This window comes from Spea bombifrons, chromosome 5, assembly GCF_027358695.1.
Source record: "Spea bombifrons isolate aSpeBom1 chromosome 5, aSpeBom1.2.pri, whole genome shotgun sequence".
Taxonomy (NCBI): Eukaryota; Metazoa; Chordata; class Amphibia; order Anura; family Pelobatidae; genus Spea; species Spea bombifrons.
The window spans coordinates 80,022,732-80,048,945 of NC_071091.1; the positions used below are offsets into that span (position 1 = coordinate 80,022,732).

General features: G+C 39.5%; 1 protein-coding gene across 1 annotated transcript in view; it reads left to right on the forward strand.

Annotated features, from left to right (window-relative positions):
* The window catches only part of LAMA3 (laminin subunit alpha 3), a 96,172-nt gene that overhangs the window by 44,036 nt on the left and 25,922 nt on the right, over window positions 1-26,214 (forward strand). Inside the window, exons 22-39 of the mRNA XM_053466221.1 lie at window positions 1,213-1,355; window positions 1,493-1,590; window positions 2,278-2,431; window positions 3,307-3,464; window positions 6,570-6,678; window positions 8,282-8,379; window positions 8,765-8,936; window positions 9,800-9,926; window positions 10,001-10,140; window positions 11,891-12,006; window positions 12,556-12,767; window positions 13,472-13,676; window positions 14,040-14,184; window positions 19,034-19,174; window positions 20,796-20,957; window positions 21,188-21,289; window positions 22,012-22,095; window positions 24,220-24,450. Of these exons, the coding sequence (XP_053322196.1) occupies window positions 1,213-1,355; window positions 1,493-1,590; window positions 2,278-2,431; window positions 3,307-3,464; window positions 6,570-6,678; window positions 8,282-8,379; window positions 8,765-8,936; window positions 9,800-9,926; window positions 10,001-10,140; window positions 11,891-12,006; window positions 12,556-12,767; window positions 13,472-13,676; window positions 14,040-14,184; window positions 19,034-19,174; window positions 20,796-20,957; window positions 21,188-21,289; window positions 22,012-22,095; window positions 24,220-24,450 (2,597 nt within the window). The remainder of the gene's footprint in view (window positions 1-1,212; window positions 1,356-1,492; window positions 1,591-2,277; window positions 2,432-3,306; window positions 3,465-6,569; window positions 6,679-8,281; window positions 8,380-8,764; window positions 8,937-9,799; window positions 9,927-10,000; window positions 10,141-11,890; window positions 12,007-12,555; window positions 12,768-13,471; window positions 13,677-14,039; window positions 14,185-19,033; window positions 19,175-20,795; window positions 20,958-21,187; window positions 21,290-22,011; window positions 22,096-24,219; window positions 24,451-26,214) is intronic.

The window sequence follows — 26,214 nt, forward strand, 5'->3', positions numbered from 1 at the left end:
GGGCACGGACAGCGGTGGGCGCGGCTTCAGTGCTGTGCGCCGGGATCTGACAACAAACCCCGGCGCACAGCAGCTGTTGCCGCGTGGATCACAAGGGAGCGGTATCGGAGGTCTTTAACAGACCTCCGGCTCCCTTGAGTGATTTTAAGCCGGGTTGAACCCGGCTTAAAATCACTCAAGGGAACCGGAGGTCTGTCAAAGACCTCCGATACCGCTCCCTTGCGAGCCTGCTCCTCCAGCGGCGGACATTACTGTCCGTCTCTGGAGGGGTGCCGCAGTGCGGACCGCCCCCGCCGCCGCCCCCTGGAGGGTGGTCGCACACCCCAAAGGTCGGCCCTGCCCTAAGGGGCCGGGAAGCCCCCACCAGGGCCGGCCTTAGGGGTCTGCGGCCGTACAGGGTTTAAATTAAAACATCGGGGTTTTTTTTTCAACTTAAAAAAACTTTATTTAACATAGAGGATGTTAAATAAAGTTAAAAAAAAAACCCCGATGTTTTAATTTAAACTCTGTGCGGCCGCAGACCCGTAAGGCCGGCCTTGGTGGGGACCTCCCGGCCCCTTAGAGTGGCGGACCCGGTCGCAGTTGCGGCGGGCTTAAGGGGCAGGTGCCCCTTATGCCCTGCGTTAATGCGGCCGTAGGTAGGGTAGGGGCCTGGAGCTACAGCTCCATCAGCCCCTAAGTCAGTGCGGCCCTGCCGTGGCCCGGCCCACCGGGCAAATGCCCGGTGTGCCCGATGGCCAGTCCGGGCCTGGTGATAACTGTCCAGGTTTCACCTGGCATCTCAAAGTGAAGCGATGCTTCCCCACAGCTCTGGGTTAAAATCTGTAATCTCTGGGCAAACTTTTTCTACCTACTTTCCTGCCTTCTTCCTGGCCCCTAGTCACAATCTTGGGAAGTCCCTATGTATTTTAATAAACACGAAAGAGCTTGATACGGAAAGTAAATTGTTAACCATTATTTTACGTATCTCGGCAGCCAGTTAATCTTCCGTCATGGCCTTGCTTTTCAGTAAAATAAGCAAGAACATGGGGCCATGGCATGGCTTAGTTTTCTTTGGTAATGTTTTATTCCAGGGATAACTCTGAGGATCAGTAGTAACACTAGTTAGCGCCAGGGTGTATTACAGAACAAGGCACACGATTTTGCGTTTCACTTTCCGAGCACAGACATTTGCTTTGTATTTAAATCATTATATGTCCTGCTATTGTTCAGGCAATTTCGATGTTAAGGACATTGTGTTCCCACCAAGTAAGGAGCCAGCTTTTCTCACCGTTCCGGGGAATGGCTTCGCTGATCAATTTTCCATGGCTCCTGGAAACTGGATAATTAACATTGCAGTGGAAGGAGTGCTATTGGTAAGAAGTTAAAAACAGTGATAAGTTATTTTGGAATACATATGATTTATCCATTTTACTTGCTTCCTGGCAAATGGATAAACATTTAAATACATAATGGAATTTTATGCTCACCATTTTCTTATATTTTATTTTAGGATTATCTGGTGCTGTTGCCTAGTGATTACTATGAGGCATCGGTATTGCAGCTGAGAGTCACTCAGCCGTGTGCCTATTACGGACTTGTCGGTGATAAGTAAGTAAAGAGAATGTGATCCTCCTATATTTTGTTTTAATTGAAAATAAATTACAACTAATCCAGATGCAAGTACTTTATTGTGTGTACCCAGGCAGGGGATGGCCCCAGGGTACTGGACGATTGCCCCCGAATAGGTCTAATTTATTCAAACAAAGACAGTCCAAATTGGATTGGCCCACTTGTAGAGGAGGGAACACAATGGGGTCATGTAATGTGATGTTACATGACCCCATGATAATAACGCGGCTGCTTGCACCGTACGCAAGCAGCTATAAAGAAAGACAATGGGTAACATATGGTACAGGGAGTGAGGTGTGATTTAGAGTTAAGTGTTATAAAGTGAGTCTGTTTTAGTGTGAGTTAGAGTGTCTGTAAGTTAGAAGGAATGTGTTTTAGTATGAGAGTGTACTAGTGTGTGTATTTTAATTACAGTGGTGCTCTTGGCTCGTCCTGCTACCCAGGCCAGAAGGTGCCAGTCCTCTTCTGTGTGTAGCTTGCATTTATTTTGCCTTTTTTTGGATGGCAGAGCGGCTCCAATTGTTGTTTTGGATCCACATTTTATATTAAAGAGGCCCATTTACAATTATGTTCCAAGCAAGGGCCCAATCCAGTAAAATGAATTAATTGCATTACATTATATTTCAGAGTTTGAGACTTTACTTAAACTGTTTCCTTGTGTCTAAGTTGTCTAGTGTACCAGCATTTGCCAATCGACACATTTTCTTGTGTCCTCGGCAAAAATGGAGAATATTTCAAGCAAAATGGAATACACAGACCTATAGTTATCCGACAGCCAACTCCTGGACACCCAGTGATGGCAGAAGTCATAGGTAGACAGGTAAGTTATTGTTAGCTCTTTAGTTTGGAATTTTACTGCAAAGACATTTTGGAAGCCCTTATTAATAAATAATTTGCAATATAATATTTAAATAACTGTCCAAGAATTGCTCCACTTTTAACACAGTTTTTTATCTATAAACAGATCTGTCATTTTTAATCCACATTCTTGATATGTGTTTAATGCATCCACTGCTAAGTGGTGCTGTTACTGCACCATCACAGCCTAGAATAATGTAACGTTCCCGACAATAGCAATATCAGAGATTTCCCAGTTTAATACTAATTAATAACTGGAAAATGTGTAAACAAACAACAGGGGTTATACTGTGCTAATGAAGTTATGAACACATAACATCCCAAATTGAATTAATCAAACAAACAGGCATTCTAATTATTAGTGATTAAGGTCTGCATTTTTAAACTTAAATGGAGGTGTCCTATGCTTGTAAATGTATTGATGAATTAATGATAGGATCATGTGAAAATTAAAATAATTTCTAGTTACTTAAATTGTGGGGAACAAAAATAGAACGGACTATAGACTATGATTTGGCCATAATGCAGTAGTGTTTCCTAAAATGCTTTACATAGCACCGGTACTTTTGAACTTCTAGGGACAATATGCATAGAGACTTTTGTATGTGTTAATGAGTTTTTATATGTGTACGAAAAGCCTGGAAAACCCCAATAAATCAGCTTACCCTTTTGGATGACATATCTTGGTTTCTGTCCTTAGAACTGAGAAGCTATCTCACTACATCTCAAGCCTGTCCTAAAACGGCTCTGGAGAAGTCTACAGCATTGTTGTTAGGGCCTGAGCAATGAATGATGGTACTAACTATATCCAATTGACTTCCTAACCCGTGGCTCTAGGTGGAGTTACACTTGCGGCTAAAGATACCTCGCAGGGGCTTCTATGTGCTTATCGTCGAATATGCTAATGAGGACACTCAGCTCTACATCGCAAACTTGAAAATAAACAGTAATCCTTCTCTTGAAGCCAGAGTGAATCTCTACAGTTGCAAATACAGGTACAGAAAATAATGCTTATTGTCATTTTAAAACAAAAAAACAATAGCCAATGAATGAAAAATAAAGTCATTTTAAAGTTCTTTCCTTTTTAACTGTATGTGCAGGGGGATGGAGGCGTAATCATTTTCCCTACCTGTGCCCCCCCAACCCCCCATTCCGGTGTCCAGTGAGATGGAGGTTAAATATAATTTCTCCATTAACTAATATTACTAAAGTTAGCTAAAGTCTTACTTGTCTACAGTATCTAGATCAGGCATGTCCAAACTTTTTTCGAAGAGTGCCAGATTTGATGAAGTGAACATGTGCGAGGGCCGACCATTTTGCCTGACATTTTCTGAACCATTAAAATTAAATGCAAATTAACTATTTTATGCAAAGTTTATTGAAAACGGCATACCACATCTATCCCTTTCTCACTATCTCCCCTCCATACCCCCCTTCTCACAATCTCCCCTCTCCCTCCCTACCCCCCCTTCTCACAATCTCCCCTCTCCCTCCCTACCCCCCTTCTCACAATCTCCCCTCTCCCTCCCTACCCCCCTTCTCACAATCTCCCCTCTTCCTCCCTACCCCTCCTTCTCACAATCTCCCCTCTCCCTCCCTACCCTTCTCACGATCTACCCTCTCCCTCCCTACCCCCCTTCTAACGATCTACCCTCTCCCTCCCTACCCCCCTTCTCACGATCTACCCTCTCCCTCCCTCCCTACCCCCCTTCTCACGATCTACCCACTCCCTCCCTACTCCCCTTTGTAGGTCACTTACCGTCAACTCCTGTGTTGGGAGCGAGAGGCGTTTGTCTCGGGTGCCGGCGCTTCACTGCTGAGTGCCGTCATATGCCAGCGCTCAGCGTGAAGCGCCGGCACCCGAGACAAACACCTCACACTTCCAACACTGCACTCTGGGCAGCGCAGAGGCAGGCGGCGGCGGCAGCGGTGAGCAGAGGAGTCCTGGATTTCTGTCAGTCAGGGGGGCCCAATAGGTGCCGAGCGGTCGTTTTCAGCAACCGCTCGGCACCCCTTGGGCCCCACTGACTGGCAGAACTCCAGGGCCCGGTCGCAGTCGCGACCCCGGTAGTTCCGCCACTGCCTACAAATTTCTTCATTAGATGCCCTTGTGGCTGTGCGTGCCGGCGCAGGGAGAAGGAAAGCCCAAATCTAGCGACGTCCGAGATCGCAAGATTTGGGCTTTCCTTCTCCCTGCGCCGGCACACACAGCCACAAGGGCATCTGATGAAGAAATTGTGTAGGGGAGGGCAGGGGCGTACCTAGAGTATTTGGCACCCGGGGCGGATCCTGTATGTGGCACCCCCCCACACACACACTTCAAAACTACCTGGCCGAAACTGAATATGACCCCCCCCACACACACCATAAAAAAAATCTAACACTTATTTAAAGTAAGTAACACACCAAAATAGGACAAAACAATTAAATAACAATATATATATATATATATATATATATATAATTGTTAACAGCAATCACATTCCTATCATGCCCAGGCATACCCAGATTCCAGGAGGCACTCGCAGACTTGGCATGATAGGAGTATGATTGGCCTATCTACCCCTTCTCGCTCCCTTCTGCCCTATCTACCCCTTCTCGCTCCCTTCTGCCCTATCTACCCCTCCTAACTATCTACCCTCTCCCTCTTTGAAGTTCACTTACCTTTCAGGAGTCCTGCGGTGGGGGTGCAAGGCCTCTGTCTCCCAGCTCTGCCACTGTATGGAACAGTATAGAGTGATGGGAGTTATGATGTACTTTAGAGCATAATTATATAATGAAAAATACATTGGAAATGGTACAGCATAACACCCATCACTCTCACACACTTACCAATCCACACACACCAATCCACACACACATACCAATCCACACACACACCAATCCACACATACACCAATCCACACACATACCAATCCACACACACATACCAATCCACACACACATACCAATCCACACACACATACCAATCCACACATATACTAATCCACACACATGCCAATCCACACATATACCAATCCACACACATACACCAATCCACACATATACTAATCCACACACATATACTAATCCACACACATATACTAATCCACACACATACACCAATCCACACACATACACCAATCCACACACATACCAATCCACTCTCACTGTATGCTTTCCTACCTTTCCTCTTTTCTCCTTACAGCTCCTTTTCCTGCTCTTCGCTCCTCTTCTTCTTCCGTTCTTCTGTCTTCTTCTGATGGCACGGGGGTCAGAGGGCACGGACAGCGGTGGGCGCGGCTTCAGTGTTGTGCGCCGGGATCTAACAACAAACCCCGGCGCACAACAGCTGTTGCCGCGCGGATCGCAAGGGAGCGGTATCGGAGGTCTTTAACAGACCTCCGGCTCCCTTGAGTGATTTTAAGCCGGGTTCAAGGGAGATCCTTGAACCGGCTTAAAATCACTCAAGGGAGCCGGTGGTCTGTTAAAGACCTCCGATACCGCTCCCTTGCGAGCCTGCTCCTCCAGCGGCGGACATTACTGTCCGTCTCTGGAGGGGTGCCGGCAAGTTGCCACCCCTCTGATGAGCGGCACCCGGTGCGGACCGCCCCCCGCTCGGTACGCTACTGAGGGGTGTGTGCCGGCGCAGGGAGAAGGAAAGCCCAAATCTCGCGCTTTCCTTCTCCCTGCGCCGGCTGATGACGCCAAGTCCCGTGGCTCACTTGGGGGCCGTATCAGTCCGGAACGCGGGCCGCAATTGGCCCGCGGGCCGGACTTTGGACATGCCTGATCTAGATGAACTCTGCAGCTTCCTTTGCAAAGTTTACTGAATCCTCCTAGAAGTAGATAAGCTCCAGGGGAATTTACTGCAGGTTGCACTAAGGAGCCCATGGAGTAACTTGGAAAGCACAAGTCATCATGGTTAAGAAGGTCTTTTAATTTTATTTAGAAGCTCATGCGAGCCAGAACTTATTTATAGAAACTGGCTTGTGGAAGAATAAGTGGTTCAATTTGGTTACGTTTTCCTTATATGCATATAGCACCAGCTTTGCGGACTAAAGAATTAATTGATCTATTAACTGATTTCTTTTTATGTATTATCTTTTTTTCGTTGGCAGCTTCCTCTGTCGCAGTGTTGTATTAGACAACATGAATAGAATTGCTGTGTTTGAGTTACACTCTGATACAGAAATTTATATCTCCGGATCATCTGTCAATTTTCTCCTGGTAAGCTCCCACAATATGTTTAGTTATTGTTGAGTTTTTTTTCTGACTAGATCCCATTTCTGAATATATACACTGATCAGCCATACCATTATGACCACTGACAGCTGAAGTGATGATCTTGTTATCATGGTACCTGTAAGTAGGTGGGATATCTTAGTCACCAAGTGAACATTTAATCCTCAAAGTTGATGTGCTAGAAGCAGAAAAAATGGGCAAGCATACAGATCCGAGCAACTCACCTCTTGTGGGGTGTTCCCAGTCTGCAGTGGTCAGTACCTATCAAAGGTGGTCCAAGGAAGGAAGAGCGGTGAAACGGCAACAGGGTCATGGGTAGCCAAGGCACATTTATGCACATTTTTGTTTACATCATGTAGATGGCCGGGTGCATGTGTGTCTCTTACCTGGAGAACATATGGCTCCAGGATGCATCCATGGAGGCCTAAGCTCACAATTTACAGGATCTGCTGCTAACATCTTGGTGCAGATACCACAGCACTCCTTCAGAGGTCTAGTGGAGTCCATGCCTCGACAGGTCAGGGCTGGTTTGGTGACAATATTAGACAGATGATCATAATGTTATGGTTGATCAATGTACATTTTTGTGATAGATACAAAAGATAGATAGATCGATCAATTTCTATTGTATTAAAAACAAATGGATGTGAACATTTTTATTTGGAAGGTTTGATATTAATAGCACATACAGTATTGCTACATGTACATACACATGGAGGAGAGACAAAGACACTTTAGCCTGACATTGGTATCTGGAGAAATTCATACCATTGTTTACGATTTATAACCCTTATGGGATTTTCTTGTATTTAAGTAACCATTTCCTATAATAACAATTGTGAATTCACTGTTAATTTGCCAAGTGTTAGCAGGATGTTAAAATAGAACAGCTTTATTAAAGCAAAATGGTAGCTTTATTGTATGTTTGGAAATGGTAGAATATTTCTATTTTTCAAAATATCTAAAAATGCCTTTTAAAAGCACTTTAAGCATTTGAAATTTTATACCGTTCTTTTGTAAGAAATTTAGAGGAAAAAAACTACATCTGGGTTACTAAAGATAAAGCTTCATAGTACAGATTTTGCGAATGTGTGCCCGGACTTGCCAATGACCACAATCTATGCGTCTGCTAGCTGCAAGGGTGCATGAGTTTGGAGGCATCTAGGAACATTACCACTCCTTAATGAACATACTTTAAATACATAAACCTGATTTCTCGTTTTATTTTAAATCCCTTAAATACTGTACTTTTCTTGCCTACCTTTTTATATTTTTGGTTCTGGTTTTCTGCTTTTGGGAAGAAGGCAGTATTTTTTACAAAGTGTGTGTGTGGGAGGGGGGTGACTTTTTTTTATTGTTGAACTGGCTATACAGTATTATTCAAATGTTTGGTGTCAGATGTTAATGTTATAAAGTTAGAAGTTTCCTTGTTTTTCATTGAAATGTTGTGTGTGTGATGCATAGTAACTCAAACTTGCTTACGTTTTGATGGTTTATCTATAAAATAAGATTTTTTAAATGGAGTGTGCAGGGAAGCATGACCATTTGCTTTGTGTTCAAACAATCTCCTTTTACATTCATATTTTAGCACAAGATATGCATTGTTCCTGTGGACCAATTCTCAGTTGAATATGCAGAGCCAAAAGTCAAATGTATTGCTGCTTATGGAGCATCTTTTAATCAGAGGTAATTGTCATTCATTGCATATGTACAGCTGGTCTCGGGTGCACTTTTTGCAGTAGTTCAGTGACTTTGAATCAAACACAAGAATTTGCTTATAAAAAAAACATTCTACCCTTTCTACCTAAAAAGCATTTGACCCGCATCTCTATCTATGGGAGACATGGTTTCTTTATGTGTGACGTGTTGCTGAAGCTCTTAAAACCTTGTTTGAGTTTTAACTATGACCAGCCAGGGGATTACTGAACTTGTGGACTTGCATCAATGTTGGTATTACAGTTCTGTTGAATTTACTCATTTTTCACTCTAGATGGGCAGAAAAACTAGGATATTCCAAAACAGAACATCTTGGTATCCTTCCCAGAATTAACAGTGTATTTTTTTTTGGCAGCGTGACCTGTATTGAGTCTTCAGTATATGAAATTCCACATTTGGCATTGCTCCTGGACTCGACAAAAGATTCTGAAAGCCCCAGTACTGAAAGGAATGTGGACCATCAATCTGCCCATAGCCCTGGGCTTTCTGGACATTTAACACATGGGATTGTGGTGCAGGCCCCTCAGGTTAATTTGTATATATTAACTCGCACAAGTTACAAACTAATATTACCAACATCCGTTTTTAACACGTGAAAAATTGGTAATCTTTATAAATGGTGCATTTTTGTTAACATACAGGAATTTGTTTAGTATGAATCTAAGTTTGCAGCTGCGAACGTGTACGAGTTGGAAAGTCCGCAAAACTCGCAAATTCACTATTGCCAACTCTTGCAAAAAAATCACACACAACTTGCATGCACTTGCCTGTAAGAGAGTCAGTTTGAGTAAATTAATTTAAGTAAGATAGTAAGTTACTTTGAGTTGACAAAAAAGCAAGCAACTTGGAGATTCATTAACTTGTGACTTGATTGTAAGTTGAAATGTGTTTACGCAACCTACATTGAAAGGCTAGTAAGTCTTTGTTATTTGTTTCACATTATAATTGGTTTTGCTCTTTTGTAAGTACTGCATATACATTCGTATATGATATTTTACAAACATACATTGCACACATCATACTATGATTAATGCAGTAAAATATAACAGATGTGGTGGGAGCCTAGAGCTCAGATCAATAATAATCTAAAAGGATTCTAGAGATTTTGTCATTTGTGTGTAGTGTATATGTGTGTTTATATGTATTTCTATATAGAGAGTGTACATAACTTAATTACGTCTGGGCAAAAGGCCACTAAAGAAGCCTATTTCTGTTTTTCATGGTTTTTTTAGTCATAGTATATTTTTGGTAATCATTTTATTCCTTGTTAAAAGTTTGTTTTCTTCACATTGGGAAGAAAGTTTATAGGCTTAAGGAACACAAGTAAATTGTTCTTACAGTTTTCTAACACATTGCTTGTTATGCTTGTTGCTTGTTATTATCTACACAGAACCGTGTTACCTTGGGGAGAAGAATACCCCACATGGGGAGATATGTGTTTATCATTCACTATCGCCAGACAGAGGCTCCTACATTTCCAGTGGTTGTCCTTGTGAACGGAGGGATACTGTGGTCAGGTAATGAGAAAACATGTCAGAAATATCCTCTTTTATCATCACTTAGCAATAACATGCAATGGTGTCTCCATCAGGTGTCTTCAATGCTTCCTTTTGCCCTAACTTGATGGGCTGTCGAGACTTGGTTATTGCAGATAATCGCATAGCTCTTGATGTCACCAGTCCAGAACTCTTTGTTACTTTGGAGGTTCCACAAGAGAAGTCATTAATTTTGGTAAGTTAAGAAAAAAAACACTATATATCCTGTCTTTAGCATTATTTTATAGTCAATAACCATCATGTCTGATTACTATTGTAAAACTTTATTATGTAGCAGCTTCTTAATATTGCATTGGGCTTTATTCTTATTTTTTGATATGTTACATTAAGACTTGACTACACAAATCTCTCACCATCAAACGTACATTAAAAGCAACTGAGCTCGACAAAAAGTGTCTACTTATCCATGTAAAGCATTAGGTCATGGCCCACAATAATGCCAGTGACAGATCTGTCACTTTCCCCAAATCTTTCATTTTACTATTCAATAAAGAAACATTCCTTATACCGTATATACGGTACATCATGGGGCAGCTACCTTAACATAATGTTTTCAGGATCTGACTATAGTTGTAAGGGTCGAGTTAGAAGAAGAACTCGGGATTAAGCAGATGTCCTAATATGACACCTTTTTCCACAGATCCCAGATCCACTGAGAAACAATAGCCCCTTAGTTTTAAACTAAACACTAGTGGCATGATTGCTCTTATTGTAAAATAATAAATATGTATTTTAATAAACATGTCTGGTTATGGTGTGACACCAAGACTTGCACTTTTATTAAGCTGAGATATGAACAGCATGGTTTAATAAAGCTTGGTCAGTGTCTGTGAGTGGACTCTGCTGTTTTTGGTTTGTTTAATAATATAATATAATTCTTTATTTAGGAAATAATTTTTAGTTATGAAAACTCAAGCCACAGACTACAAAATACAAATTAGGTTATGTGTAAAGTGAACTCTTACCAAACACAAATCGTATTAATAACATACTTTGCCCCATACCACAAAGCTTTTTGTTTTTTTTAAGCACCACTGATTCTGTACTATACCATACAATGTGAAATGATACATTTGTTCACCTGTGGGACCTCATTACATTAGAAGTGTCACGCAAGGTAAAGGTATAAGCAGCATATAAATAGACGCACTGAGATCAGTGGTTCAGGATTAAGTGCTAATAAAGATTACACAAAGTGTCGTTAGCATCATTCTTAATAGGCTTCTAAATTACCTAGGATTGTGGTATATCTATATTTAATTATTTTTTATGTTCTGTGCCTTTTAATGAGCAGTTCTATCTTGTTATAACCATACCTGGGAACTCTCAGGGTTTGACCAGATTCTCTGCGTCATACATTATGGAACTGACTCCTTCCTATTCACCACCATTTTGATCACATTAAGACTGCCAGTTGGTGCTTTTGGTACCAGTATATAATGGTTATTATCCCTGCCTGAATGGAGATAACTCAATTTAGTGTAACTTATATATAATTACAAGTCCAGTTTTCCATGATGACCAATATTAAAGCCGTTTGGGTAACACATGTGGTGAGTCACTACAGAGAATCATCACAATGGGCCAATAAAGGGTTAATATTTTAAAAGTCTCAGGGTCAACTCATTGAGAAAGTCCCCAGGTATGGTTATAACACAGTGGTTTTTTTTTACAAAATTCTCACTTTATGTTTTCATCTGATACTACATTAATATTCCAATCTAGCTGGAAGTTGCCTTCTTTAACAAACTACTTATGGATTTGACAGTCTCTGTACTTTTTCCATCCTATACAATTCTAGGAAGTATACTTGAGCATTGTTCACTGTTGCCCTTGGAGGTATGAATGTTAATTACTGGAACAGCTACAATGCCTACTGTTAATGGTCCTTGATGAGAATTTGGTTTTCCTTTCCCTTTTTTTAGGAGTATATATTACTCGTCCCAGCAGACAGTTACACAAATGACATACTACAGGAAAAACCATTGGACAAATCATTTGACTTCATCAACATCTGTGGCGAAAACAGCTTTTACATTGAGTAAGAATAAACTCTGTACCTATAAATAATTCAAATTACGTAAAGTAGAATAAGAATATTTGAGATTAAGTGTTCCAGTACTCGCAATTGCAATATATTTTAGAAATTAAACCAGTAAAATATTAATGTCAATAACCTAATTCAGCAGATTTTTTTCCCCGAAAGATTGTAGTTTATGCTCCTTTATCTTCTATTCTGAATTTAATTATAAAAGTAATCTTACTGAGTTTGGGCATATGGCCATACTCTTCTACATCTAGGCAATCCATTAGTTTGCTGCAATTCTGTAACATTTTTATGTACTTCCTGAGAGTTTAAGAGACCTTCTAGTTTGTGGAATTCATTGGTGACTTTTTTTTTAAATCCCCGACCAGACAAATCTAGGAGGGTCCAAAAAAAGAAAAGAAAGCCTAATATGTGCTTTTAGTTAAGACACGTCACTTAAATGTGCTTACACATACATTTATTTAAACCAATTACATTTTTACAGATTTTTTGGCCTATAACTGTGCTAATTTTAGTTAACCATATGTTTCTTTTATATTTCAGCCCAGTTACATCAACAGAATTTTGTAGAAATTCAGCAAAATCATTGGCAGCTTCGTACAATAATGGAGCACTTCCGTGCAACTGCAATATGGAGGGCTCAACAAGCTCATCCTGCAACCCTTCTGGAGGACAGTGCAGCTGCAGACCCAATGTTATCGGGCGACGTTGCAGTCGGTGTGCTACTGGGTATTATGGATTTCCGTACTGTAGATGTGAGTAGATGATGATAATATTTAAACTAATGCTTACTAACTTTGAAGGGTCCTGTGCTATGATACTATGAGCATGTGTGAGAGGTGAGCACCACACTCCACCCCATCTCGACTCCTTTTTTGCATGGACATTGCCTGATGTGGGTACTAGGCTTCACAACATGGCAGCCAATAAACAGTATGTTTGCTAGGACAGCAACAGCCGAGAAATGTGTGGCTGTCAGTAAAAGCTTAGCTTGACGGACAAAAACAGAGAACTTGCTACGCATGCTCAGTAGAGCTCCAATTGACATCATCAAAGCACATAACATATATGTTAGCAACACGTCAGAGCCTACATGTGGTTGGCTGCCATTACTCCCTTTGACAACAATAGGGGTTCTAATGAGCATGTGCATGAAGCATACCATAGAATGCTCCCTGCTTTCAGTATAGGCAGCTGAAGGAGAGGTTAAATAAGACAAAAATCTCATTTTCTAACTCCAGTAAATTAAAGATTGCCTGCAATGACATGTATTTAAATTGAAAATAGGACTGGAGTGCTCCTGTAGGATTTGGCAATGTACAAAGGCCTGTTAGTTTATTCATGCAATTTACAGTATTTGTTCTTTTCAGTCTTGCTGTTGTATAAGATCATTTGAACTTATTTGTAGTTTTATTTTAGCAATTACTAATTAAAAATGTATCTTTGCTTCTTAACTAAGCATGCAGCTGTGGCCATCGTCTGTGTGATGAAGTGACTGGCAAATGCATCTGTCCGCCTCAGACAGTAAAGCCTAAATGTGAAGTGTGTGACCATCAGTCCTTCAGTTTCCATCCAGTTGTGGGCTGTGAGCAATGTAATTGCTCAACCACTGGAGTAGTGCAGCCAGCACCGGCAAAGTGCGATGGAATTAGTGGACAATGCATGTAAGTCAACGAACAGTCAGGAACCAGGCCTGCCCTGTTTGGAACTGTGACTAGCATAGCAAAAGCAGGTTCATGTTTTAAAGAGTATTTTTAACATTGTTTCAATATTTACTTTATTTACTAAAGTGGGAGTCTGCAGAAAGTTGCATTTCCAACTGACCAACTTTACAATGCATTATAAAGGGCTGATCTCTTGCAAGGAGAACAGGGCTTGCTCTGCATACATACACAGCAGGCCAGTGAGATGTAATGTATGTAACTTAAACGTTTTCATATTTATTATTGTCATAAAGCTTTTTTTTTAAAAAAACAAAAAACGTAGAAACACCTATTAGCTATGTAATCTGTAATTTTGTATTTTAGATGTAAGCCAAGAATCTCCGGCAGACAGTGCGATCGCTGTTCTCCTGGTTACTTTCACTTCCCTGACTGCATTCCTTGTAACTGTAACTCTGATGGGACTCAACCTCATATATGCGATCCTCTAACAGGGGTTTGTCTGTGCAAGGTATGTGCATTTTTAGTTGTCTTTGGAACACTGTATATCTGCTCCCATAACGAGAGTAATACGTGTGCGATTTGCTTTGATAATTAATAGGTATGTTTGGCCAACACTTAAAAAGTCGAGATTTCTGATCAGTGAAATTCAATGGTCTTAAAAACTCTCCAAATCAGATACCATCTGCAGAGAATGATCTCTGGAACTATGCAAAAAGGCTGAGAACATTGTAAAAGGCCAACATGGGTATATAGTCCCACTAATATTAACCTGGGGAATAGCAGCCCAATACTATTTATATGCAATAATATCGAGTATCCAGCCAAAGGCATATATAGCATGTGCCAGGAGAAATACAGTTGTGTGAAAAAGAAAATATACCCCCTTTTAGGTTCTATGCTTTTACATATCAGGACATAATAACAATTATCTGTTCCTTAGCAGGTCTAAAAATTAGGTAAATACAACAACACATATTACAATGTGGCATGATCTATTAAACAAAAATAATTGTTTCCATAGCAATTAAGATGCTAAGTAGCAGACATGCTGGTAATCAGATGCCCTTGATTAATTGATCATCAGCAAGTGTGACCACAAGACTTCTGGAACAATGTTGTTTGGACAAGTGGAGATGTTTGGCCATAAAGCACAGCGCCACATTTGGGCAAAACCAAACTCAACATGTCTGCACAAACATCTCATAACAACTGTCAAGCACAGTGGTGGAAGGGTGATGATTTGGGCTTGTTTTGCAGCCATGGGACCTGGGAACCTTGCAGTCATTGAGTCGACGACCCTGAACTCCTCTGTATACCAAAGTATTTTAGAGTCAAATGTGAGGCCATATGTCCGACAGCTAAAGCTTGTCGTAAATTGGGTCATGCAACATGACAATGATCCCAAGCACACCAGCTAATCTACAACAGAATGTCTGAAAAAAAAAAAAGAATCAAGGTGTTGCAATGGCCCAGTCAAAGTCCAGACCTCAACCCGATTGGAATGTTGTGGCAGGAACTTAAGAGAGCTGTGCATGAAAAAATGCCCATAAACCTCAATGAATTGATGCAAGGTTGTAAAGAAGAGTGGGCCAAAATTCCTCCACAATGATGTGAGAGACTGATAAACATACAGAAAATGATAACTTCTAGTTATTGCTCGAAAAGGTGGTTCTACAAGCTAATGAGTCATAAGTTGTAGTTTGTTTTTCACACATGGCTTCTCCATTTTGTTTCTATTTTTGTTGATTAAATTATGACACTGATTAATATGCCATGTGTTGTTCATCTGAGGTTGTATTTACCTAATTTTTAGAGCTGCTAAGGAACAGATGCTTGTTATTATGTCCTGATATGTAAAACCATAGAATTCATAGTGGGTGTACTTTCTTTTTCACACCACAGTATACACGTAATAAGTTACACATTTGCTGAATATTTATATTTAATATCTCTTCATTGAAATATGCATCTCATCAAAATAAGATGAAAAGAGTCTGACTTTGAAACACTTAGAAATGTTTACTAATATTTTTTAACATAATTGGGTAATCCAGAAATCAAAACTTCTATGTTCTATGATGATGCATGTGAGGACTACCTATTAAACTGGTTAGATACTATGATTAAGAATTGTAGGTTGGAAGTACATGGCTAGAACCACTTGCGTGCTTCCAGTAGATGGAGCTGCAGTGCTTTTTTTTGTCTGCTTCCACTTCTTCTGTATGTCAACTTTACTAAAACTATTGATGAACATGGGATGTTATAGGTTGTTTGGTAATTACAGATTTGGGAAAGTTGACACAGGCTGATGTTATTTATCCATATGAACTTTAACTTGTCATAGGAATGTAAAAATATCTGTTATAGCTACAAGCTGTGAAAAACTCGCATGCCTCTGTTAATTTTGCACAGGGAGCAGTCTGCATACCTGATGAAACTATATTAAGAAGTATAGGCTTCTTCAGAGTCCATATAGACGACTCAACTGCAAATCATTGTGACTTAATTACCCTTTTCTGGTTATAGAACGGGCTTAATGCCAATCTGTACAGTTTTATTTGCACCAGGCTGTATGATGCTTTTGTTTTGTATTAAAATAAAAAAAATAAGTAAAGAAAATCCAGTTAGATATTGTTTGTCTACCTTATAGCATTTTACACCATACACGGTATGATTTGTGAAGAAATATTACGAGCTGGGTCCTCTTTTACCGTCTGTTTGTCTTCGTCTAGTTTTGTCATTCCAGTCAGTTCTAGTTTTGTGATTCCATTTGAATATATTTATTGTAAGAAGTGCTTCATTGTAAGTTGTTGCCGCTATATATTATTATTATTATTAATAGTAATAAAGGTATCGTATGTAGTATGTGAGGTTAAACATTAGGGGGTCATTTAGCAGGAAATCCTGACTACAAAATGGCTGCTTTGTTCTTTCTGATTATATTAGTGTTAGAATTCCTACATGTGAAACGTATTAAAGGAATCAATAGATGTGGAGCACGGGATGGTGTAGGATGAGCTTGTACTAATAAGCACTCGCATGCTATTCCAAACATAGAGATCATAATTATTTGCGGCTTCCCTCCATTGTACCCACAGGGATTATCTTGCTGAAACGTTCCAGCAGATTTTACTAATAAGTAAGGCGTATAGGATACCTTATACACGTAAACGTATTTTGGAGGGATTTCCTTGAAGACTGGATTAGACAAGAAGCTAACTTTCTGTATAGAATGTTTCTTTATATAAGGTAGACTAGTAGGCATTTGCCTAGAGGACCATTTTTTTCGGGGGTGCTCCCTCTTGGGCATATATCTAGTTCGCTAGAAGATATATATTTACATATCAACACTTTGTAATTTTACTAAGTTTTTTTTCTTTTATGTACTTAAATGATCCATTCTTATTTTTAAAATGATTGTTTCCTTAACAAAATACTGAATAATTTCTGATGAATCAAGTGTGTTTGTTATTTATTTGCACAGTTTTGCGCAGTGGAATTTAGCTTATGATTAAGCATTAGTGAAGGCGTGTTATTGGATTCATTCCCATATTACCATTTCTGGTTTATTAAACACTTCTGGAAGTCTTTAAAAGTGCTGAAGTTTCATTATTGTTTTGATTTATGGGGCAGAGGGAAGGCTCCTGTTTGTGGTCTATGCTAATCCTTCAACTATTTTCAAGGATGTCACACCAAATTCTGCTCATACCCCACTAATGTCTTCGCCCATTTACTTCAGATATCATTGTGCCGTGGCTGGATGAGGTGTGACTGGCCATTTATATCTGCAGCTGTGGTTTTACTTTAATGGGTATCAACACAGACGTTACTGGTACAACTATTAATAAAGGAATCTGAATTAATTATATTAATTAAAAAAGCTTTGTGGTGTATAAATGGAAAGCGCTGCATGTAGCCACACCAGTTTCTCTTCCCATAAAATGTAGAACTCTAGGCAAGTGTTTTAAGGCTCTCGTCCTATCTACATTCCTTACCATTTAGCTGGTGAGTTTGTAGATTTTGTAGAATTCTCTTAATAAATGTCACAGTGTTGTCTAGGTTACACGATTAATGTAACTGTGTAGAACATAGGTGTTATGGAATACTCACATAATTTGGCAACACAACACTAAGTATAATCTATGATAGCTGTGTTATAATCTAATTCCTTATTGTGTGTCTAGATATCTGTAGCTTGCTGCAAGCAGCCAGTATTGCTATCTTGCTTCTGTATACAATGTGTATTGTCTACCTAACAGAATGATAAGTTAAAACAACCTGTACGATGATAGCCTCGCAATGCAAATACAATGCAAAAGGTATTAAAGAATGCGATCAAGTAACTAGCAGGAAATCTGGTGTGTGTGTGTGTGTGTATATATATATATATATATATATATATATACATAATGTAGCCTTGTCATGTTATGACACTTAGGGTGAGGTGGTGGTTTTCTGATTTTCTGAATTGTTGGAAATGCTTAACATTTTTGGTCAAATCATTCTGTAGGTTGTAGTAATATATAGAGGGTGCCTCTGACTACAAATGAGTCCAAAGTGTGGTGTCTGTTTCGTTTGTTTGATGTGCTAGGGAAAACATGTAGTTTCCAGGTGCGAAGAAGTTATGGGACCTCCAGTAAGCTCAACACAATAGAGGGGACTATTAGGATCAGGTGTTTAAAGGATCTTAATAAACCTGTCTCGTAACTCCAACCATGTATTAGGGGGTATGGTGGAAGCGTGACCAATGGAGTACTGCCACATCACTAGTGGGTGGAGTCTCCTGTTTTTAGCTTCTGCTCCTGGCTTCAGGCAATCATTGGACCCTAATGAGGCCATTGTCTCGGTCAGCATTTGCCCCTTTAGTTATGTTTTAACTGACAACTTTGTCAGGTTAGTTCTTGATTCTGGGGATTGCTCCTTTTGGAACCCAATTCGCATGTCCTCTCTCATGGTGGAAGAGAGGTGAAGGCACTAGTTCCCTTTAGTTTTAAGTCTACTGGTATATCTATCGGCTTGATGTCTTGACAGGTTACCACTTTATGTTATTCACTAGTTAGTGTAGATATCGCAATCTTTTATACTCTTATTGTAAATCACTAGATTATAGTGGTAAATCTTTAGTTAGTAATTACTTTATGGCCAGTGGTATGTTAACTTTTTTTCTTCAGCATCTTATCTTTTTCTTTTAGATTTAAGAAGTGACTTGTATGATTTTTCTTATTGAGTTATTGACCTAGCTTTTAAAATAACACATATTTATCATTGGACATGGGCCTGCTAAGCTGTCTGACAGTTGAAATCTAATTTTATAAAATAACACAATTTGTACAAATATATTTCTTCTTTACATCCAGGAAAATGTTGATGGCATCAAGTGTGATGTTTGCAAAAGAGGATCATTTTATTTTGACCCCACCAACCCAAAGGGGTGCACAAAATGTTTTTGTTTTGGAGCAACTGATATATGTCACTCATCCAACAAACACAGAAAGAAGGTAAGCAGAATTATATAGCAGATGTAAATGTCATGTGTGTGAAATATAATTTCTTAATCTCATGCCAAGGAAATGCCTGGCATCATTGTGCCTGTGGTGCAATCCCAGCTGAAGACCCATAAATACAGGGCATCAGAACCTATTTTTGTGCCTAAACACTCAGCATACAGTCCTTTCCCATGTAAATTCACAAAAAGGGGCTGCGTAGGATAGGGATTGGATATAGTCATAGTATATATTGCATCCAATAGCTATCTACGGGTCTCAAAGTAGCAAAAACATCTTGGTAACGCTCTACTCCCTGGTATTCTTTTAATCACACCAATAAGAACAAATGTGGTGTTTTTCTGTCATTTGTGGCTTGCTTCTTCAGGGTTCTTCTCAAACCCCCCTAAAACAACTTGTGCATACCCTACTCTCTATAACAATATACTGATGGATTTGAACTATGTCTCTCCTGAAGATCTTTATCCTTCCCAGTCAGATCAGGACTAGGGTCCACAGGAGGTATGATACAGCACCGCCGTGCACCCTTCCGCCCCCCCACAGCACATTACTGGATAATATCTGGAAATTCCATGTACATAGGAGTAATCAATACTGTACAACCACTATGAAGAAAATGTTTACGGATCCCTAAACAATCACTAATGTAATGCACTGGGCCACTTATATATAATAATATAATTTTCCAAACCAAAATCTGCCACAAGGACAGGAAGTTAGGTTTACGCATAGTAGTGGCTCACTTCTTGTGGTTTGCAATTCACCTTGTTCCATGACTCTTACACTATGCGGCCTGGAGGTATTAAGAAACATGGGGGTGAATCATCCATCTTTATCAATGTTTATCAAGAGGTTCCTGCTAATAACTCACACTGTTGTGAGCAACAGACACAACAATCACACCCTTGTGTTTAAACAAAAAACAAAAACAAATTACAAGCCCAAATTACTAAACCTACATCCCCAGGAATCCTTGAAATGCCTGCTTTAAACATAGTATGCTGTCCATCTCATCTATTAGAACTCTTATTGGTTAAATACTTACATACAACTGAGCCTGGCTTATTCTGTCTGTTGAGCATTCTTTCCAATAGGCTGTGTTACACGTTGAAATTACACTTGATTGTTTGTTATGTAACTGTGTAATTTCAGTAAGATTAGTTAATAAATGGCTAAACATTTTATTTCATTTGAGTTAACTCTGCGTTATGAAGGGCCAAGCCATGCTAGAAGGGCGAAGTGGGCCATACATAATGCATAGTTACATTTTTCATCTCATCTCAATTTCATCTCATTATGCAGGGCTCGTACGGCTTTTGTAACAGTAGAAATGTTCAGGATTTGCCTTTCGTGATGCATAGCTAACCTTTGAAAGGAGACATTGAATGACCAGCTATTACAATTCTTATTATCTTACTTTTTAATTTTTTTTTTTTTTTAAGAAATTCCCATTTGTTTTACTACTGCATCTAGCTGAGCTGTGGTCTATGTTAGCACAACATATGTCATTGTATACTATATTAACATTTTTCTAAATCACTTTGCTATTTTATGAATTTAGCTTTGGTTCCTGTGTGACGGATTTTTGACAAATCTTATTCCCTGCTTTGCTAAGTTTGTAGACATGAGGTTCTGGAATCTTGAGACTCAAGATCAGAGTCAGGTGGCTCTCACCTTCAATCCAGGCAGTAATAGTGTCGTAGCCGATATCCAAGAACTACCTCCATCAGTTCATAGCTTGTACTGGGTAGCACCAAGACCATACCTCAGGGAGAAGGTAAGAATCAGTCTATGTGCTTTATTTAACGTTTGAATTATAATTTGAATTCCTGTGATAAACCATTTGGAATGCTTTATATGCTAATATAAATTAATATAATGCTAATTTTTGGAGCAATAGTTTATCCACTTGTTGGCTAGTGTAATATACAGTTCTTTCTAATATCGGTTCCTACATTACATTTCATAAAAGTCTATAGCATTCTATCGTATTTTTATCTTGTTTAGCTGTCGGCTTATGGTGGGTTTCTGACGTACCAGCTAAAGTCCTTTGGCCTGCCAAGTGAAGGAATGTCTCTTCTAGACAAACAGCCAGATGTTATGTTAACAGTAAGTAGATGTATGACTTGCAATAAAATATTATTTATTGTTTTATGAATCGTAGTTAGCCACGATTGAACATATACAAAACTAGCAACAAAATGATGTCCAGAAAAGGGTATTCCAAAAGTCATTTTGGAGAATATAGAAATTTTACTTAGAACAAGAAGAACTCTTAAAAAAACTCTTAAAAAATATTTGCTCCATTGCAAGGTAATCTCCTAATATAAAAATCCACAAAGTCCCATAAAATTCTGGATATTGAAGTTAGTGTTTATTTAGAACAATCAGTCTGACATAGTAATGGCGGACGTTTCTATAGATTTTGTGATCATTTTAGACTGTGTTTTATCTCTAAACCAGAACCATATTTCGTTCGATATGGACTGCTAGTTTTCACTATTGCACTGAAGTAATGCCATGCAATGTGGTTGTCCTAGGAACAATATACGGTCAATGTTGCCTTGCATCATTCATGTCTCATAATGGGTGTTTTTAACTGTTTTCATGAAAGAAAACATTATATGAGCCGTATACAGTCCCTGTTTCCATGATTTATATGCATACTGTTATAGAATTTCACAGACACATGTTAATCCTGTTCACATTCCTTTTTAATACCAAGCTGCTGCACCCTCTCTCTCTCTACAGTGCGGTGTATAATTCAATACTATGCCAAGCGGTAGATATGTATGGTAACAAATATCATCATAAAATATCTGTTTTACCAGGGTAGACAAATGACTATTGTTTACGTGGATCCGAATGATCCGTCACCAGACAGACAGTATTATGGACGTGTCCAATTAGTGGAGGTAAGATCTACCATGCGCATTATTATAGTTGATTTACTAATACCTCATCAGAACTAATATAATATAGGCTAAAATACAATAACAAGCAAGGGAACAGTTGCCTATCCAGATGTTTCTTATCCAGTTGTCCCATTCACTTTCCTTGCACATTACAGCTAAAAGAACAACTTCAGTGTCTATTTAAACATCTTATGTTTTGCAACCGTCTTTCAACGGTTGTCCTCACCTTAGGTTGTCCTTACCTAAGTACTCTTGAAGACCTAATTTTTCGAGTTTTTAGCCTTTTTGCACTGTTTCTTTTTAAATGCTATTAACTTGTCAATGAACCGGGATTTGAAGTAGACCTTGGAGCCATCAGAAAGAGCTATATGTGCCACGGAGTGAGAAAAACTGTATGAGTTAATGGATCATCTATAAGGTCCTACTGCATAGCCCCAGAAGGGCTGGTAGCATTCCTTGTGTGAAAGATCTACCTGATGGCCTAGTGAGAAATAAGCCCAAAACAGATATGTCACAGTACACATGGAATATGCACTATTCATTCCTGTCCAACACATATTTACACAAAGAGATTGTATAGAAAACATGTGAAAAGAGTACAGAAATCATCTAGTTATCATACAAAAGCTGTTTTGGTGAACTTTGGCTAACTTCTAAAACAGGGCTAGAAGAATAAAGAATCCCACATAAAGAATCAATTAAATATCTAGGCACAGTTTGTGAAGAGTACATCACTGGAATTATGTTTTAGTACTCAAGCATAAATCCCTTCTCAGCGGGTGGCTTTTTAAAAATGGGAGTGTTTTGAAATCGATTCCATGCCGTTTAATTAATGTGCTAAAAAGATGCCAGGCTGGGAAAACCACCATGAATAGCACTTGTACAGACTTTTCATTAACGCCAGGGAAATACATTCTGATGTTTGCCGTTTTATTTTCTATTTCCTTTAGGATTAAGTATAGAATTTGTCAGCTCATTCTATCCCAGTGCCTTTTTTGTTTCATTGACATAGTAACAGAGTCGGTAGCATATAGTAACATGTTAAAAAATCCCATTCCGTTGAACACTTAGCATTTTTCTGCCACTACTGATCAAGAGAAAGATATGTTTATCATTTGTAAGCTATAAACCTGGTTCGTCAATAAATGACAAGTGGCTGCTGGATATACACATTACACTCTTACACTTTAGCAGGTAGCCACATACTAAAGGACGCATTAAAGTTGTGGGAGGCTCTAACCTGTTTTCTGTAGTTCTGGTAATAAGTTAATTCCCAGTCAGCTGTTTGTATTGATCATGAAAAATACCCCGGATGGATATGTGTTACCTGTTTCAGTGGAGCAATAGAAGCCACTTACAGACAAATTTGGAGATGCAAAGTACATTTTATTTTCTACTGTCTAGGGAGTCCACATTGCAATGCGCTTAAGTGTGTTGATTGCACTATTAACTTGCATGATTTTGTGACCTATTGATAGCTGACTAAGCAGACTATAAATAACTAAGCAGACAATTTTAAAGCAGAATTGCGTATATTTACACATTTATTTTATACTGATCAGGCCTACATTATATTGGTCACAAACATACATGACATATGCATTTTACGTTCACATGCTGCATGCACCGTATTGGATGATGCCTACCCCATAAAAGCCTCGTTCTCCAGTCCTACATTGCCTGTTGCTTGAGCCACTTTCCTCTGTTCTTGTGTGCAGTTTTCCTCTGTTGCTTGTCTGGATTCCTCTCTCAGCATGTCTCCTGGCCTCATATGATATCACAGCCTGGCGTAACCTTGAATTTCCCCTTTGGTACTGCAAACTTAATGTTACCACAGACTGGCTATCACTTCTTTATTGTGAGCTCACCTCAGCGAGCATGAAACATTGTAGGAGATCCTTAACCCGTAGACAGGACATGAAGCCCAATTATTCATGAAAGGCAGGGGATAGAATAGGTTAGTGCACACATTTAGTGTCTATCCCTAGACTTCATACATGAGTGAATTACTGCAAGGGATTCCCGCTTCTACAGCCACTAACTGTATCTTGGGAAATGGAAGTGTTGTGATGTTATCGAGTGTATCTCAGGGTGAGATGTTAATGTTTTGCTCTTATGATGTAGTCAAATTTCAGGCATGTGAACAGTAATAGCATGGTTTCTCGAGAAGAGTTGATGACGGTCCTGTCCAAATTAGACAGCCTGCAGATTCGAGCACTGTACTTCAGAGAGACCCAGCGCCTAACCCTAGCAGAAGTGGGCTTAGAAGACATCACTTCTTCAAGAGGTGGGAAGGTTGCCTACAGTGTTGAGATCTGTTCCTGCCCGCCTGAATACACAGGTGACTCATGCCAGGTATGATTTATTTAGCCAGTCTGATTATATCATTTCCTTACTATTGTGTCTAGATCTGCATCTAAACAAAGGCAGCAGTTGATACCACTGGATATTATTTTACTATTATTATTATTATTATTGTTATATCGTTACACCTTTACAAAGCCATGGGATTTTACAACATTGTATAATGTGCTGCATAATATATCACTCAGACTTATTTAAGAACTTATTTTGACACTTGTCTCTATGTCTGTATATGCAGTTTTCTAAGTGATTTATATGATAACTTCAGCTTCTAGCACAGTAGCCTGCCTATATTTACCAGGTTTGGTTAATCATGCAAATGCTGGGTTATAGTTATGCACGGTGCTTTCGAATTTCATAAATGAGCTGACCAAGTGGTGTTTTAAACCATTTAGTGGCTCATCACAAAGAGTCCATTGTAGTGATTCAACCAAATTGTCCAAATAGCCTTCCATATAAAAGTATAATTGTTCAGGATTTAAGAAAATATTGAATTGTCGCTTATATTAAAACAGACATTTCAGTTGTTATCTGGGTGGTGAATACATGCCAGAACGTACCAAGAAAACCAGAAGGAGGCTAATATAGTAAGGAGAATTAAACATGAATACTGCTACCCTGAACAAAAGGCAAAATCATGGGCCGGATGTAGGTTGATGGTTTTTAACTGCTGTCAAATTCTATCCAAGGAGCTTCTGACTCTCCAGAAAAGTCCCTGACAGCCCTACTAACTAGGGGTCTGAATAGAGCCCTATATACAGTGTTTGGCGAGCCAGATCTGGAACTGTCTGGCGATAAGTCTATCACATGGAAGGGGATGAGACCAGCAGAACATATCTCCTGCATGTAAAATAGCTTATGCATTTGCCATGTACACCATGAGCATTTAAAGGGGCCGTGCAGATATCGCAAGTATTAAGGTGCATATGATGGCTGGACTGTCCCTTCAATATGTCTCCAATGTAACTGGAATAGGGTTTGAATGCTAATATTTATGTGCTTATCTTACCTCCGTTGGTTTATTAGTTAATAATGCAATTACCAGCCCTAATACATTCAATGAAAAATATCCTACTTTCACACGTGTAAAGGCTTGTGCTAAAAATTCCAAAGCCTGTCTATGAGAAGCTGTGCTATGCTGAAAATATGTAGCCCAGAGGAAGCTGTTGCACCTCTGACTGATCTATCCTAAACGGTTCTTATTTGTCTGCAATATTACTCAGGCTATGATTTACAGTCCCAACGGTTTAGAGACATCTGACTCTCATGGGGTGGAGGCAATGTGTTATCAGACACACCTTAGATACACTACCTTCCACTAAGCTTTCTGTCACCCCTCAGGGCCACATACATTTATTACACAATATGACTCATGCGTTGGGCTAGGAAGGTGGAGCGTAGTGCAGCACCGTGCGGCAAGCCTGGATCTCTGAGTCAAGAGAACTGCGAGTATAAGAAGGACGGGCTGCACGGTGAATGACAATTTTGCAAGCTTACAGAGGTCAGAATGGGTGAAAACTGAGTGAAAGTGGAACTTCACTAAGAAGAACAGAAAAAGAATATCCAGGAATTATCACACATTTGGGTCAAGAAACAATTTACGAGCACAAAACAAGGAAAAAATGTTAAGTCTCCTATACCTCTCGATGGTTTGGGGTCTATGTGGGGCTCGTGGCACTCAGCAGAGGGTAGAGTTCCTACAGATGCCCAGCAGAATCAATCAACAGCAACATGATCTTGATGGGCAATCTCATC